At 44.7% G+C, this 13,181-nt stretch overlaps 1 protein-coding gene and 1 long non-coding RNA gene across 6 annotated transcripts; one reads left to right on the forward strand and one right to left on the reverse strand.

Moving 5' to 3' along the window:
• Positions 1-967: 967 nt before the first annotated feature.
• Positions 968-3,649, forward strand: LOC121401435 (general transcription factor II-I repeat domain-containing protein 2-like). Of its 5 annotated transcripts, none has more exons than XM_041586084.1 (4): positions 968-1,097; positions 1,194-1,298; positions 1,376-1,496; positions 1,584-3,649. In XM_041586084.1, exon 4 carries the CDS (start codon positions 1,585-1,587, stop codon positions 3,307-3,309), a length of 1,725 nt encoding a protein of 574 aa, XP_041442018.1. In that variant the 5' UTR covers positions 968-1,097; positions 1,194-1,298; positions 1,376-1,496; position 1,584; the 3' UTR covers positions 3,310-3,649. The 5 variants fall into 5 exon arrangements, with proteins under 5 accessions (XP_041442018.1, XP_041442019.1, XP_041442021.1 ...); XM_041586085.1 differs by having other exon boundaries at positions 1,394-1,496; XM_041586086.1 differs by having other exon boundaries at positions 969-1,101.
• Positions 3,343-3,741, reverse strand: LOC121401436. The gene is made up of 2 exons (XR_005966240.1): positions 3,643-3,741; positions 3,343-3,394 (listed from the first exon to the last, which is right to left on the reverse strand). It is a non-coding gene; the product is annotated as an uncharacterized LOC121401436 (long non-coding RNA).
• Between the last annotated feature and the right edge of the window lie 9,440 nt (positions 3,742-13,181).

Below are 13,181 nucleotides of genomic sequence, written 5' to 3' on the forward strand. Positions count from 1 at the left end.
TTGCTGGGCCCTGCCCCCTCTTGTCTGGCAGCGTGATAAAAGGCACAGAGAGAGAGCAACTCCCAAAACTACGTGGCTCTTCTCCTGCCTAATGAAAGGCTAGCTTCAGCCTGCAGCTTACTGGCAAGTCTGGCACTCTTGCACTCCACAGCAACCAATTATTATTACCTCAGCTCCCCTGGTTCAGCACAATACACCTGCATAGTATTTTTACAGGTACAGAATTTTTTACTGTTTTAGTCTGGCTTAGTGCTTTGCATTTGACATGATAAATTTGGAAGTAGGGATTTGTGTAATAATACCCCTGGGCCATATACCTATTCCACAATTTTCTGGAATTATTATTTTCACTAAATTCACTGTGTGTAGGTCTGTAGGCTAATTAAAGAGCAGTGCAATAAATTAGAATTAATACAAAAATGAATTAAAAAGAAATGAATTCCCAAGCCCCCTGTGATTCCCAATAATCAATTGATTTGTTTTTTAAGATAATTAATTATGAGGTAAATGTACTTAATAGCTTATAAGTGCATTGCAATGAATTATCACTTCTTAATTAAATTCACAGTTCATAGTATCAAAAATAGAGAATTAATTTTGTAACTGAAAAATGAATTATAAATAAATTGTTTATTCAACTTCAAAAGTAGCCCAAACATAGCACAATATGTGCAGTGAAATAAATAATTTTTTATGAAAATACGCCAGTTACAAATTGGGCCTCTTTTAGTTACGCCCCTGGTGATGGTCAAGTCTGTACCTACCTTTATTGGAAAATTAGCAAAACAGTGAAAATTTAAAAAAGGCATATTTTCACATACATTCATTTATTTTTTTGAGTTTTTTTTCCTGCAAATATTGAGCTATTTTTGGGCTACCTTTGAATGCCACTTGGCTAGTTTTGGGCTGGTTTTGAAAATTAGACCTGGCAACCCTGTTTGTATGCGATGTGTGCCATCCATGAACGGGCATTTTACACAGCATTCCCTTTTTTAAACAGTTATTTGTTCCTGTGAGGTGCACTGTACACAGCTTCCTACAGCAGAAACACTGAGCTGATCAACCTGAAAGTGAGCGTTCGGTGGTTATTTGGAAAGGTAGGTAAGCATTTTTAAGTGGCACCTCTCCCATCGCCTGCTATGTTTTACATTTGGCAGCCATAAATGGTAATATAGTACATATTTTCCTTATAGCTCTTGCTATTCGTTCCCGTGCAGCTTCCTATAGCAGAAACACAGAGCTTATCATTTTTAACCTATCAACCTGCAAGTGAGCCTTGGTTGTTATTTAGAAGGCAGGTAAGCATTATTAAGTGGCACCTCGTGCATCACCTGCTATGCTTTTTACAGTTGGCAGCCATAATTGGTAAATATAGTCCCTATTTTTCTTCTAGCAAACTCTTGCTATTTGTTCCCATGTGGTGGTGTGCAGCTTCAAAGTGCAGAAAAATAGCAGTCATCAACCTCCTACTACAGTCCTGTTATTAGGAAAGGCAGGTAAGCAGTACATCTGCAGCACATTAAGTATTGCTAGCCATGCTTCACAATTAACAACATAATAAATATAGTCCCTATTTTTTTTAGCATGGCTTTCAGAATCTCTGAATCGAAAAAAGAACACAGAAAAAGAAAAGTTACAGAGGAAGGAAGAGTGTTTAAAGAAAATTGGACAGAAGAGTACTTTTTTGTTGAGGCAAACAGTAAAGCACTCTGCTTAATTTGTGGTGAATATGTGCAAGTTTTCAAAGACTATAATTTAAAAAGGCATTATATGCAAAAACATGCTGCAAAATTCTCTGTGTATCAAGGAATGTGTCGTAAGGACAAAGCAATGGAACTTAAGAAAAGTCTGTCTTCTCAACAAAATTTTTTTAAAAAAGTTATTACTCAGACAGAATCTATTGTAAAAGCTAGTTATGTGGTAACATATTTAATAGCAAAAAAATCAAAACCATTTACTGATGGTGAGTTTATTAAGCAATGTATGGAAAGTGTGGCAGACATAATTTGCCCTGAAAAAAAAGGGGATATTTCTAAAATAAGTTTGTCACACCAGACTATAGCCAGGCGAACAGAAGACATTGGAAAATCTGTTGAAAGATGTTTGAAGAGTAAAGCTGCTAAATTTAAATATTATGCTTTGGCAGTGGATGAAAGCACTGATGCTACAGATACGGCTCCAAAAAATATGTTAAATAGATATTCTCTGTCTTTTGTAAACATATCTGGTATAGTTACTGATGGTGCCCCAGCAATGGTAGGTAGAAGAGAGGGACTTGTAAAATTAATCGAAAATGATGCAATTGCTGCCAAAAACTCACATTTAATGAAGTATCATTGCATAGTACATCCAGAAAATTTATGTGCAAAAGCTTTAAAAATGGATAACATCATGCAAATAGTGATAAAGGCTGTGAATTTCATAAGGGCCAAGGGCTTGAATCATCGCCAGTTCCAGGAATTTCTTAGAAGTATAGATGCTGACTGTGGTGATGTCATTTACTTCTCAGAAGTAAGATGGCTAAGTCGAGGCCAAATGTTGAAAAGATTTTATGATTTGCGACATGAAGTAAAGTCATTTATGGTATCAAAAGCAAAATGTGTGCCTGAACTTGATGATGAAAACTGGCTTACAGGTTTAGCATTTTTAGTGGATTTGACCTCCCATTTGAATGACTTAAATATGCGTCTTCAAGGTAAAAACCAGCTTATCAACACAATGTTCCAAGGCATAACAGCATTCCAAACGAAACTAAAATTATGGGAAGATCAAATTAAGGCAAACAATTTTATGCATTTCAACACATTGGCCAAACATGTTCCTGTCAACACTGAAAAATATGCAGCCTTGCTTTATGATTTGATACAAGAATTTGAAAAACGTTTTCAGGATTTCAGGGAAAATAAACAACATTTTGCTATATTTGCAACACCATTTTCAGTTGACATAAATATGTTACCTGCCAATTTTCAAATGGAATGCATTGAGCTGCAATCTGACTTCCAGCTTAAGGAAAAATTTGATCATGTGTCTTTACTGGACTTTTATAGGTCCTATCTTCCCAGAGATAAATATCCCTCACTTCACAACCATGCCTTATTCCTGTCATCACTTTTTGGCAGCACCTATATTTGTGAGCAACTTTTTTCAAGAATGAAGCACACTAAGAGTAAAATTAGAACCAAATTATCTGATGAGCACCTTGAATATTCACTGAGAATTGCAACTACTTCTAATCTAATGCATCAATATCTGGTTCCATTGAGCAGTAGTTTATCAAGTCAAGTGGAATGTCAAAAATTCCATTAGGATGGTTTGTTTTGCTCTCTTTTCTTATGAATGAAGAATGAAGCACACTAAGAGTAAAATTAGAACCAAATTATCTGATGAGCACCTTGAATATTCACTGAGAATTGCATCTACTTCAATGGAACCAGATATTGATGCATCGATTAGTTGTTTATCAAACACAATCTCTAAAATCCCACTAGGATGGTTTAATTTGCTCTTTTCTTTTACTTTTTTTGTAAAGTTTACCAGTAAGCTGCAGGCTGAAGCTAGCCTTTCATTAGGCAGGAGAAGAGCCATGCAGTTTTTGGAGTTGCTTGCCACAAAATTAGAACCAAATTATCTGATGAGCACCTTGAATATTCACTGAGAATTGCAACTACTTCTAATTTAATGCATCAATATCTGGTTCCATTGAGCAGTAGTTTATCAAGTCAAGTGCAATGTCAAAAATCCCATTAAAACTTTACTTGTATCTTCTTTTTTGTGCATTGTACAACCATATATTTGCTTCACATTGCATGTGGAGAGAGAAAAGGAAAGTAAGTGAAAAAAAGAAAGAAATGAACAATTAATAAAAGGTATGGAGAAAATAAAAGAGTGAAATAACATGTTGTTGTTGTGCTTTTTGTCCAAACACATGATTAGCTGGCATAGTAAGCCTATTCCTAACAATATGACAGACTGAGGTGGTAATGATTATCATTACCGGGTTATCATTACCACCTCAGTCTGTTGTCTTGTTAGGAATAGGCTTACTATGGCAGGTTGTAACAATGTGGTGACCTAGGGAGGAGGGGGACTACCTATTGCCCAATTAGTAATCATATAGCAGAGAAGGTTGCTCTATATTTGTCCCATATTCCAGTGTATAGCTCAATATGGTTATCTAGCTGGTATTGTAGTTAATTTCTGTGTTTTTCCTTTATTTTTATAAATCAAAAGTGTTGTGTATTTCATGTGCAGCCCCAGAAAATTTTTCTTCTTCAAATGTGGCCCAGGGAAGCCAAAAGGTTGGACACCCCTGCGCTACATCAAGAAGTATTGGAGCTGGTCAAATCGGAATGGGAATCAGTGTCTAAGAGGAGCTCTACGCAAGCACGATTCAATAAGCTCTATCCATTTAAGGAAGAAGATAGGAAAGACATATCTACTCTCCCCAAGGTGGATGCTCCAGTCCTCAACCTATCAAAGAACACTGTTCTTCCTATCGAGGACCAGGCAACATTAAAGGACTCCATGGACAAGAGATTGGAAACAGATCTGAAAAGAGCCTTTCTAGTGGCAGGGGAATCCCTTAAACCAGCAATGGCAAGTCTGTCAGTAGTCAAGGCTCTTGAGGTTTGGCTAACTCACATAGAAGCAGCCCTCAAAGAAGGACGCGATAGGACTGACATAATAGAGGGTTTGAAGGAACTCAAGCTGGGGTCCTCATTCCTCATGAACGCCCACGTTGATCAGATTCATTTGGCTTCCAGATCGCTGGCTCTTTCCGTGTCGGCTAGAAGAGCTCTGTGGCTCCGATCCTGGGAAGCGGATTCAGCCTCTAAATTCGCATTATGCTCCTTGCCCTTCCAAGGTCAGACACTTTTTTCAGGAGGTAAAAGCCAGCCGATGCCTCAGAAAAGAAAGAGGAGATATCCCAATAAACAGTCGTCCAGAGGCAGAGGCACATTCAGATTTAGATCTCCCCCATACGATCAACAGAATTTTCGTTCCAGAAGCAACAATCCAAGAGCAGGTAACTGGAGAGGGGGACAATCAGGATTCTTTAGGGTGGCAAGAGGTAGATCCTCCAGCAATCCTAGGAAACAATTCTGAAGGTGGTGCTCCCCAGGGGCAAACAGTAGGGGCAAGACTGACACTGTTTCGAACCGCCTGGGAGAAATGGATAGAAGACAAGTGGATTCTCAGCATTATTCGAGAAGGTTGGAGTTGAAACATCTTCCTTCTCCATGCTTTCGTCCTTCACCCCTTCCAGCCTGCCCAATAAAGAGAAGGGCTCTCCGGTCATGTCTACTAGCTCTAAAGACTCGGAGAGTTATTTCCCAGGTCCCAAGAAAGGAATGGGGACAGGGGAACTATTTGATTTTCTTTATAGTACAAAAGCATTCGGGTGCTTGGCGTCCGATTCTGGACTTAAACCGTGTCAATCGGGCCTTGAGGGTCCAACGGTTCCGAATGGAATCCATAGACGCAATTGCACCAAGAGATGGGATGTGTTCACTAGATATCAGGGATGCTTATTACCATGTGCCGGTCTGCAGAGAAGACAGAAGGTTCCTCCGATTCAAGGTGGGAGACGCTCACTTTCAATTCAGGTGTCTACCCTTCGGCCTCTCCACAGCACCGAGGGTGTTTTCAAAGGTCACGGTCACTCTTATAGCCCACCTGCGTTGGCGGGGCATCCGAGTGTTTCATGATTTGGACGACCTCATTATCCTAGCCTCTACGCAGGCCCAAGCTGTCAACCACAGAGACAGGGTGATGGAGTTTCTCAGATCCCACGGATGGACCCTGAACCTACAAAAAAGTCAATTGCTTCCAGCTCAAGTGCTACAATACTTGGGCGCAATCTTGGACTGCAGGGAGGGTACCATTTCCTTGTCCAGAGAAAGACAGGAAGCCCTCAGGAAAGAAGTCGCATCCATCCTAGAGTGTCACAAGGTCTCGGCAAGGACTTGTGTAAGAATCTTGGGGATGATGTCATCCACCATAGGGCTGGTTCCCTGGGCCCATTGGAGGATGAGGCAACTTCAGCATGCATTTCAATGGGACGGTTACAGCAAGGATCAACAAATAGAGATTTGCTCCTCGGTGGTCCCAGACTTACACCGGTGGACGGAGCCCCGGCATCTGTCCCGAGGTTCCGAACTGTAATATGTACAGATGCTTCTGGAAGAGGATGGGGGGCTCAGCTAGGCGCCCAGGTAGCTCAAGGATCATGGCCAGCACCTTGGTCAGAAGAGCCATCAAATGTCTTAGAGCTAAGGGCCATTCTTCAAACCTGCCTATATTTTCAGGATCAACTCAGAGGCTCAAGACTAAAAATAAGATGCGACAATACAACGGCGGTGTCCTATATCAGAAGACAAGGGGAAACAAGAAGTCCTTTCCTTATGGCGGAGGTGGAACCAATCTTTCAGTGGGCAGAGTCAACAGTGATAGATTTCACGGCAGTATATCTTCCAGGGTAGTTGAAGGAGGCTGCGGATTTTCTCAGCAGGTATGCAGTGGGAAGGCACAATTGGAAAGAGATTTTCCAGACTCTAGTTTGCATATGGGGACAGCCGGTCATAGACCTCATGGACTCATCCACAAATTCCAAATGTCCCCTCTTCTTCTCGAGGGAGCCAGATCCGATGGCTCTAGCAGTGGATGCTCTTTCCCAGAGATGGACTCACCGTTTGTGCTACGTCTTTCCTCCTCTTCCTCTAATGCAAGCAGTGATTCAAAAGATCAAGCAGGACCAGGCAGAGGTGGTTTGCATCGCTCCAGCCTGGCCAAGAAGACCTTGGTTCACGGATCTTGTTCAGCTCTCGAAGGACCGTCCTTGGAAACTCCCAATGTCAGAGAATCCTCTAGTCCAAGGGCCTTTCAGATATCCAGATCCAGGTCCTCTGGCTCTCACGGCGTGGAGGTTGAGCGGCAGACCTTAGAGTCCCAAGGGCTGTCCCAGAGCGTTATTCAAAGCCTATTAAGATCCAGAAAATCTTCAACAAACTCAAGATATTCAAAGGTCTGGGACACTTTTACGAACTGTCGAAGGTCGTCGCTATCTCTGCCAGTTTCAGTCGCAGAAGTCTTGGAATTTTTGCAGTCAGGAATGGAAAAGGAATTGTCTGTCAGTACCCTGAGAACTCAAGTTTCTGCCATATCTGCAGTCTCAGGAGTAAAATGGGCTCAACACCCCTTGGTATCCTGATTTTTTAAGGCAGCGATTAGGATCTTACCAGCAAGAAGACCAAGGTGTCCCAATTGGGATCTTCCTAGGGTTCTCAAGAGGCTGTCATCACCTCCATTCGACACAATGGATTCTCTCTCATTATGGTTATTGACGGTTAAGGCGGCCTTTTTAGTGGCCATTACCTCAGCTAAGAGAGTAGGGGAACTGCAGGCACTTTGCTTTTCTCCAGACAGTCCTATTTTCTTACCAGATGGAGTCATCCTAAGGTTCATACCATCCTTCAAGCCTAAGGTGGTTTGACAATTTCATCTCAGGGATGAGTTCGTTTTACCAGCTTTTCCGAAGGAATCAGCTTCACCAGATCTGCAAGCCCTGCGGAAAACATTCGAATCTACTGCGAAAGAACAGACTCAATCGGGAAGTCGGATAGACTCTTTGTTATCCCGGCCGGTTCGAGGAAGGGGAATCCAGCCTCATCCAGATCCATTTCCCATTGGATAAAGTGGGTGGTAATCAGAAGAGCCTATTCTTCCGCGGACCTCCCGGAGCCATCTGAAGTAAGAGCGCACTCAACCAGGGGACACGCAGCTTCCTGGGCGGCAGAAGCAGGGGTCCCATTAGAGGTGATCTGCAGAGCAGCTTCTTGGTCTACGCCATGTACTTTCATTGCTCACTATAGGCTGGACGTGAGAGCTTCTGAATATTCCCTTTTTGGGGCTAAAGTCCTTAAATCGGCTTCCTCCAAAAATTAAAACATGATTGCAGCATCTTTGTCTATGAAGCGTTATTTTTTCTTCCCACCCTGGGACAGTGAACTTGCTACGTCCCAGAACGTTGTTGACATGGAGAGGACTGGGGAAAAGGGAAAATGGTATCATACTTACCGTCATTTTCCTTTCCTGGTCCTCTCCATGTCAAGGTTACCCTACCCAGTGTATTTTGGATATTCTACAAACTTGTAACTAGACGCCGGTGGGTGTTGGGGGTAAGTATTTCTGAATTAATTAATGAGTGGGTTCTACAATTAGGAGAGGGAAGGGACCTATCCCGCAACGTTGTTGACATGGAGAGGACCAGGAAAGGAAAATGACGGTAAGTATGATACAATTTTCCCTTTTCCCCCCTCATTGTGGCTTTGTGTGCGAGCCATATTGTTTGATAATCAACATCTGGAGACACATTTGTCTGAAAATATGAGTTCAGAGAAGATTTCAAGTGCTTCGGAATGTCCGGGTGAGATAATAGGGAGTCATACGATCTCCAAGGGGTTAGAGTTCTCCTAGTAGGAAAAAGTCCTATATCAATTCCAAGTGGAGCATGGTCGGACCATGACTGAATTCCTATCCAAGATTTAGTGGTTTGTGCCGTGGTCTGGGGATCTAGGAGAAAAAGGTCAATTCTCGTGTGGGTTAAAAATCTGGGGGAGTGATACGTAAAATCCTTTTCTAAGGGCAAAACTATGAAGCGGGTCCCTGAATGTTTTGGCTTGTGTCAATTGCTGCTTGTTTACAGATTGTGAGGTAGTTCTATAGATATCCCTAGGGGGGTCAGGTGCGAGGTTAAAGTCCCCTGCCACAACACATTTGCCCTTTCTATATTGCAAAAGATGTGTCAGTGTTTTACTTAGGAATTGCAACTGGTTGTCGTTTGGGGCATAGATGTTAATCAGTGTATACAATTGGTTATGGAGCATGCAGACTATCAGTAAATATCTCCCCAAGGGATCAGCCACCATGCGTTGCATCTGAAACGTGGTAGAAGCACCAACCAGTATAGAAACTGCTTTAGTTTTCGTATTTGATAAGGCATGAAAGTTATGTGGGAACCTTCTATTACGAAACGCTGGTTGCTGGGTTTTTTTAAAGTGAGTCTCTTGAAACATCAGAACATCAGCTTTAGCCTTATATGCTTCGTTAAGGGCTAAATTGCGTTTCTGTGGGGTGTTCAACCCCCTAGCGTTTAGTGAATAAAACTTAACCATCGTGTATATGGCATGGTGGCTGGATCCCAAGCTTGGCTATCCACAGTAATCTAAAAGACATTATCAACAGGCAATGATGAAACTGAAATAGCAAGAATGCAGTTTAGGATTAGTTGAAAAACATACAAAATATCACCAAAAACAATGTATCAACCAAAAAAGAACCAGCTTTGGTTCAACATCAACAAACAGTCTCTTCATGGCGTAGGTACTCGAGTAGAACTGCGCCAGAATATATCCCAGTAGTACTAAGAACTGGGAAATGTGGGGGGAGGGGGAAATGGGTGCGTACGGTGGTAGAACAAGTAACAGTGGCTGGAACACCAAAAAAAAGAAAAAAGAGAGAAAAGGATTCAATCCTCGGTTCTCCCCGAGCCATAGTAGTGGTGCATAGGACCGAGAATAACTTGCAAAATACACCAGGAGGGTCATCGCCGACGTTGTAAACGATACTTCTTGCCACTCCCTGGATAACTTTTGGAGTTGCGAGCGTTGCGGGGTGCGTGGAGGAGAGGTGGGGGTGTTTAACAAATTCCATCTGCGTAGCGCCTTTCTGGCCTCTTCAGGTGTGATGAGAGAGGTCAGGGTGCCTTGCTTGTTGACTAGCAGCTTAACCGGGAAGCCCCACCTATACGGTAAATGGTTGTTCCGGAGTATCTTAGTGGCCTCCCCAAAAGCTCTGCGTTTTGCCAATGTAGCTTGGGACAAGTCGGCCAAAAATTTGTAAGTCGGCATATTCAGCAGGCCAACTTTCCTTGCGTCTGGCCGAGCGTAGAAGCTTCTCTTTAATATGGCAAAAATGCAATTTGATGAGCACGTCCCTTGGGACTGAGTCTGGGGCATTGCGTGGCTTGGGGATCCTATATATTCTGTCTGTCGTCAGTTCAATATGAGGGGTATCAGGCATAATTACCTCAAGTAAATCAGCCAGGTATTCTGCCAAGTCCTGTGCCTGTACCAACTCTGGTATGCCACGCAGCTTGAGGTTGTTTCTGCGGGAACGATCCTCCAAATCTGCAACCTTACTCGCCAGACGGTCTCCACTTTTGCGTGATTGTCAGCCCAGTCGTTATGTGCCTCTGCGTATTCACTCATTTCGACTTCTATGCGGGACGTACGCTCCCCAAGTGTCACGATCGCTGGGCCGGAGCAGTCCCAGGAGCTCCGGGCGGCGCGTCTTCCCCTGGCGATGTTGCTTCCGAAATGGCGGCGCCCACGGCCGCCACGTGGGTAGCGGCGCCGGCGCGATGACGTCAGCGCTCCGACGTCGGCGCAAGAACGCCAATGACGTCACAAAGGCGCCAAATTCCAAATAAAAACGCTACCTAGAAGCCAGAATGGCGCCCATGTATAGGAATACTTTCCCTAAGTGTATCCTGGGTTTCCTGTGAGCTACGATTGCTCATCTTGTTCCTGATTGTTATCTTGACCCTTTGCCTGGACTTTGGACTTTGCTGTTTCTGCCTGCCCGTGAACTCTTGCCTGGATTCTGACTACTCTTTGGATGAACCCTTTGGACACCGCGACCTTGCTCCCTCAAGAGGACTTCCTCCTCGATCCCGACTACCTCCCCGGAGGGAGCTCCCGGCTCCCTGACATTATACTTGGGCCATGGATCCTACTGAGGAAGCTACGCCCGATGTCGGACGAGCGCTCCGCGGACTGGCATCCCGCATGGAGGAATATGAAGGCCAGCAGTACCGCATAGGGCAGGCACTCGATACCCTTCTCTCTCGAGTGCCTCCAGCGCCTCCTGCTTCCCAAGCTGCTGTAAATCCTCCCACGGCGGTCGTCTCGTCTACCGCAGGTTTCTCGTCTGGTGAGCCTCGTATTCCGCCTCCCCCTCGCTTCAGTGGGGACCCACGGGCCTGCAGAGGTTTCGCTACACAGTGCCAGATCCAGTTTGAGTTTCAACCCTCGCACTTCCCCGATGAACGTTCCAAGATGGGCAAACCGCTTGAGTGGGCAACATCTCTTTGGGAGAAGAATTCTCCACTGACTTTTGATGCCAAGGCTTTTCTTCAAGCATTTCATACTGTGTTTGATGCCCTGGGTCGGGTCACCAATGCCCCGTCTCGTCTTCTGCAACTCCGGCAGGGGAACCGCAGCGTCAGTGACTATGCTATTGACTTTAGAACTTTGATGGCTGAGACTTCCTGGAATGACCGTGCCTATAAGGCCGTATTTTATTAAGGTCTGTCTAGTAAAGATGATCTTGTCTTCAGGGAGTTCCCTGATCTGCTGGAAGATCTGATTGCACTATCCATTAAGGTGGACACTCGTCTCAGAGAGCATCAAGTAGAGAGGGAGCGTTGTAAAAGATTTCAACCCTTGTTGGCACCCCGCTTCCAGAGAGCTCTCTTGCATACTCCAGCTACTCCAGCTTCTTCCCGATGCAAGTTGGAAGGGTTTGTCTCTCCGAACAAGAAAGACTCCGTAGACGAATGGCTGGCCTATGTCTGTATTGTGGCGGACAGTCTCATTTTGCCAACTCTTGTCCGGTGAAGCCCACGAGTTCTGTTCCCCGAGGTATATCAAGGGTTACTCACGTAGGGGGCACTACTCCGAAGTCTCAAGAGAACTATCACAGGTTTCTCCTTTCTTTACAGATTCGTCTAGCCACTAAGACCATTGTCGGCTCAGCTTCATTGACTTTGGAGCTGCTTGGAACTTCACGGACGCTCTTTTGGCCAAACACGTGGAGGTTCCCTTATTCCCATTGTCCACTCCTCTTTGTGTCACTGCCATTGACGACAGACCCCTGGAGGCTGAATTTATCTCTATGACGACTGGGGAATTGCCTGTGCAGGTTGGGACGCTGCATAAAGAAAGACTATGGTTCCTAATTATTTGCTGCCCATCCGTTCCAGTCGTTTTGGGTCTCCCTTGGCTGCGCCTGCATAATGCCACCATCGATTGGTCCGCAGGACAGATTTCCCGTTGGAGCCCATTTTGCCAGCAGCACTGTCTTCCTGCTGAACCCCTCCAGAGGGTGAATATCTCTATGTCTGATCTGAAGACTCTACCCTCCTTTTACAGGGAATTCTCTGATGTATTCTGTAAGAAGTCCGCAGAGTTCCTTCCTCCACATCGACCATACGATTGTCCTGTCGATCTCCTGCCAGGAACCATGCCCCCTAGGGGTCGCACCTATCCTCTTTCTCCGGCTGAGACTTCCGCTATGAAAGATTCTATTCTGGAAAATCTCCAGCGGGGGTTTATCCGCCCCTCTACTTCTCCTGCCGGGGCAGGCTTCTTCTTTGTGGAAAAGAAGGATGGAGGCCTACGTCCTTGCATTGACTACCGGGGCCTTAACAAGATCACTGTTAAAAACCGGTACCCCTTGCCCCTGATTGCTGAACTCTTTGACCAATTGAAAGGGGCTAAGATTTTCACTAAATTAGATCTCCGTGGGGCGTACGACCTCATCCGCATCCGTGAAGGGGACGAATGGAAGACGGCTTTCAACACTCGGGATGGGCACTATGAATATGTCTTGATGCCCTTTGGCCTCTGTAACGCCCCCCGCTGTCTTTCAAGAGCTCGTGAATGACATCTTCCGGGATCTCTTGGGAAAGTCTGTGGTCGTGTACCTGGATGACATCCTGATCTTCTCGAAAGACCTTGTATCTCATCGCTCCCAGGTGAAAGAAGTACTCTCTCGTTTGAGGAAGAACTCTCTCTTTGGCAAGTTGGAGAAATGTGTCTTTGAGGTGTCTAAGATTCCTTTCTTGGGTTATATCATCTCCCTAGAAGGTTTCGAGATGGATCCCGTTAAGGTGTCAGCAATCCAAGAGTGGCCCCTTCCCTTGAGCACCAAGGCTATTCAAAGGTTCATCGGATTTGCCAACTACTACCGGCAATTCATCAAGGGGTTCTCATCCCGTATTGCACCTATCCTGACTCTCATCCGAAAAGGGGGTAATCCCAGGTCGTGGCCTCCAGTTGCGGTAGAAGCTTTTCAGTCCCTTAAGGACGCATTTTCTTCTGGCCCAGTCCTCCGTC

This window comes from Xenopus laevis, chromosome 3L, assembly GCF_017654675.1.
Source record: "Xenopus laevis strain J_2021 chromosome 3L, Xenopus_laevis_v10.1, whole genome shotgun sequence".
Classification (NCBI taxonomy): Eukaryota; Metazoa; Chordata; class Amphibia; order Anura; family Pipidae; genus Xenopus; species Xenopus laevis.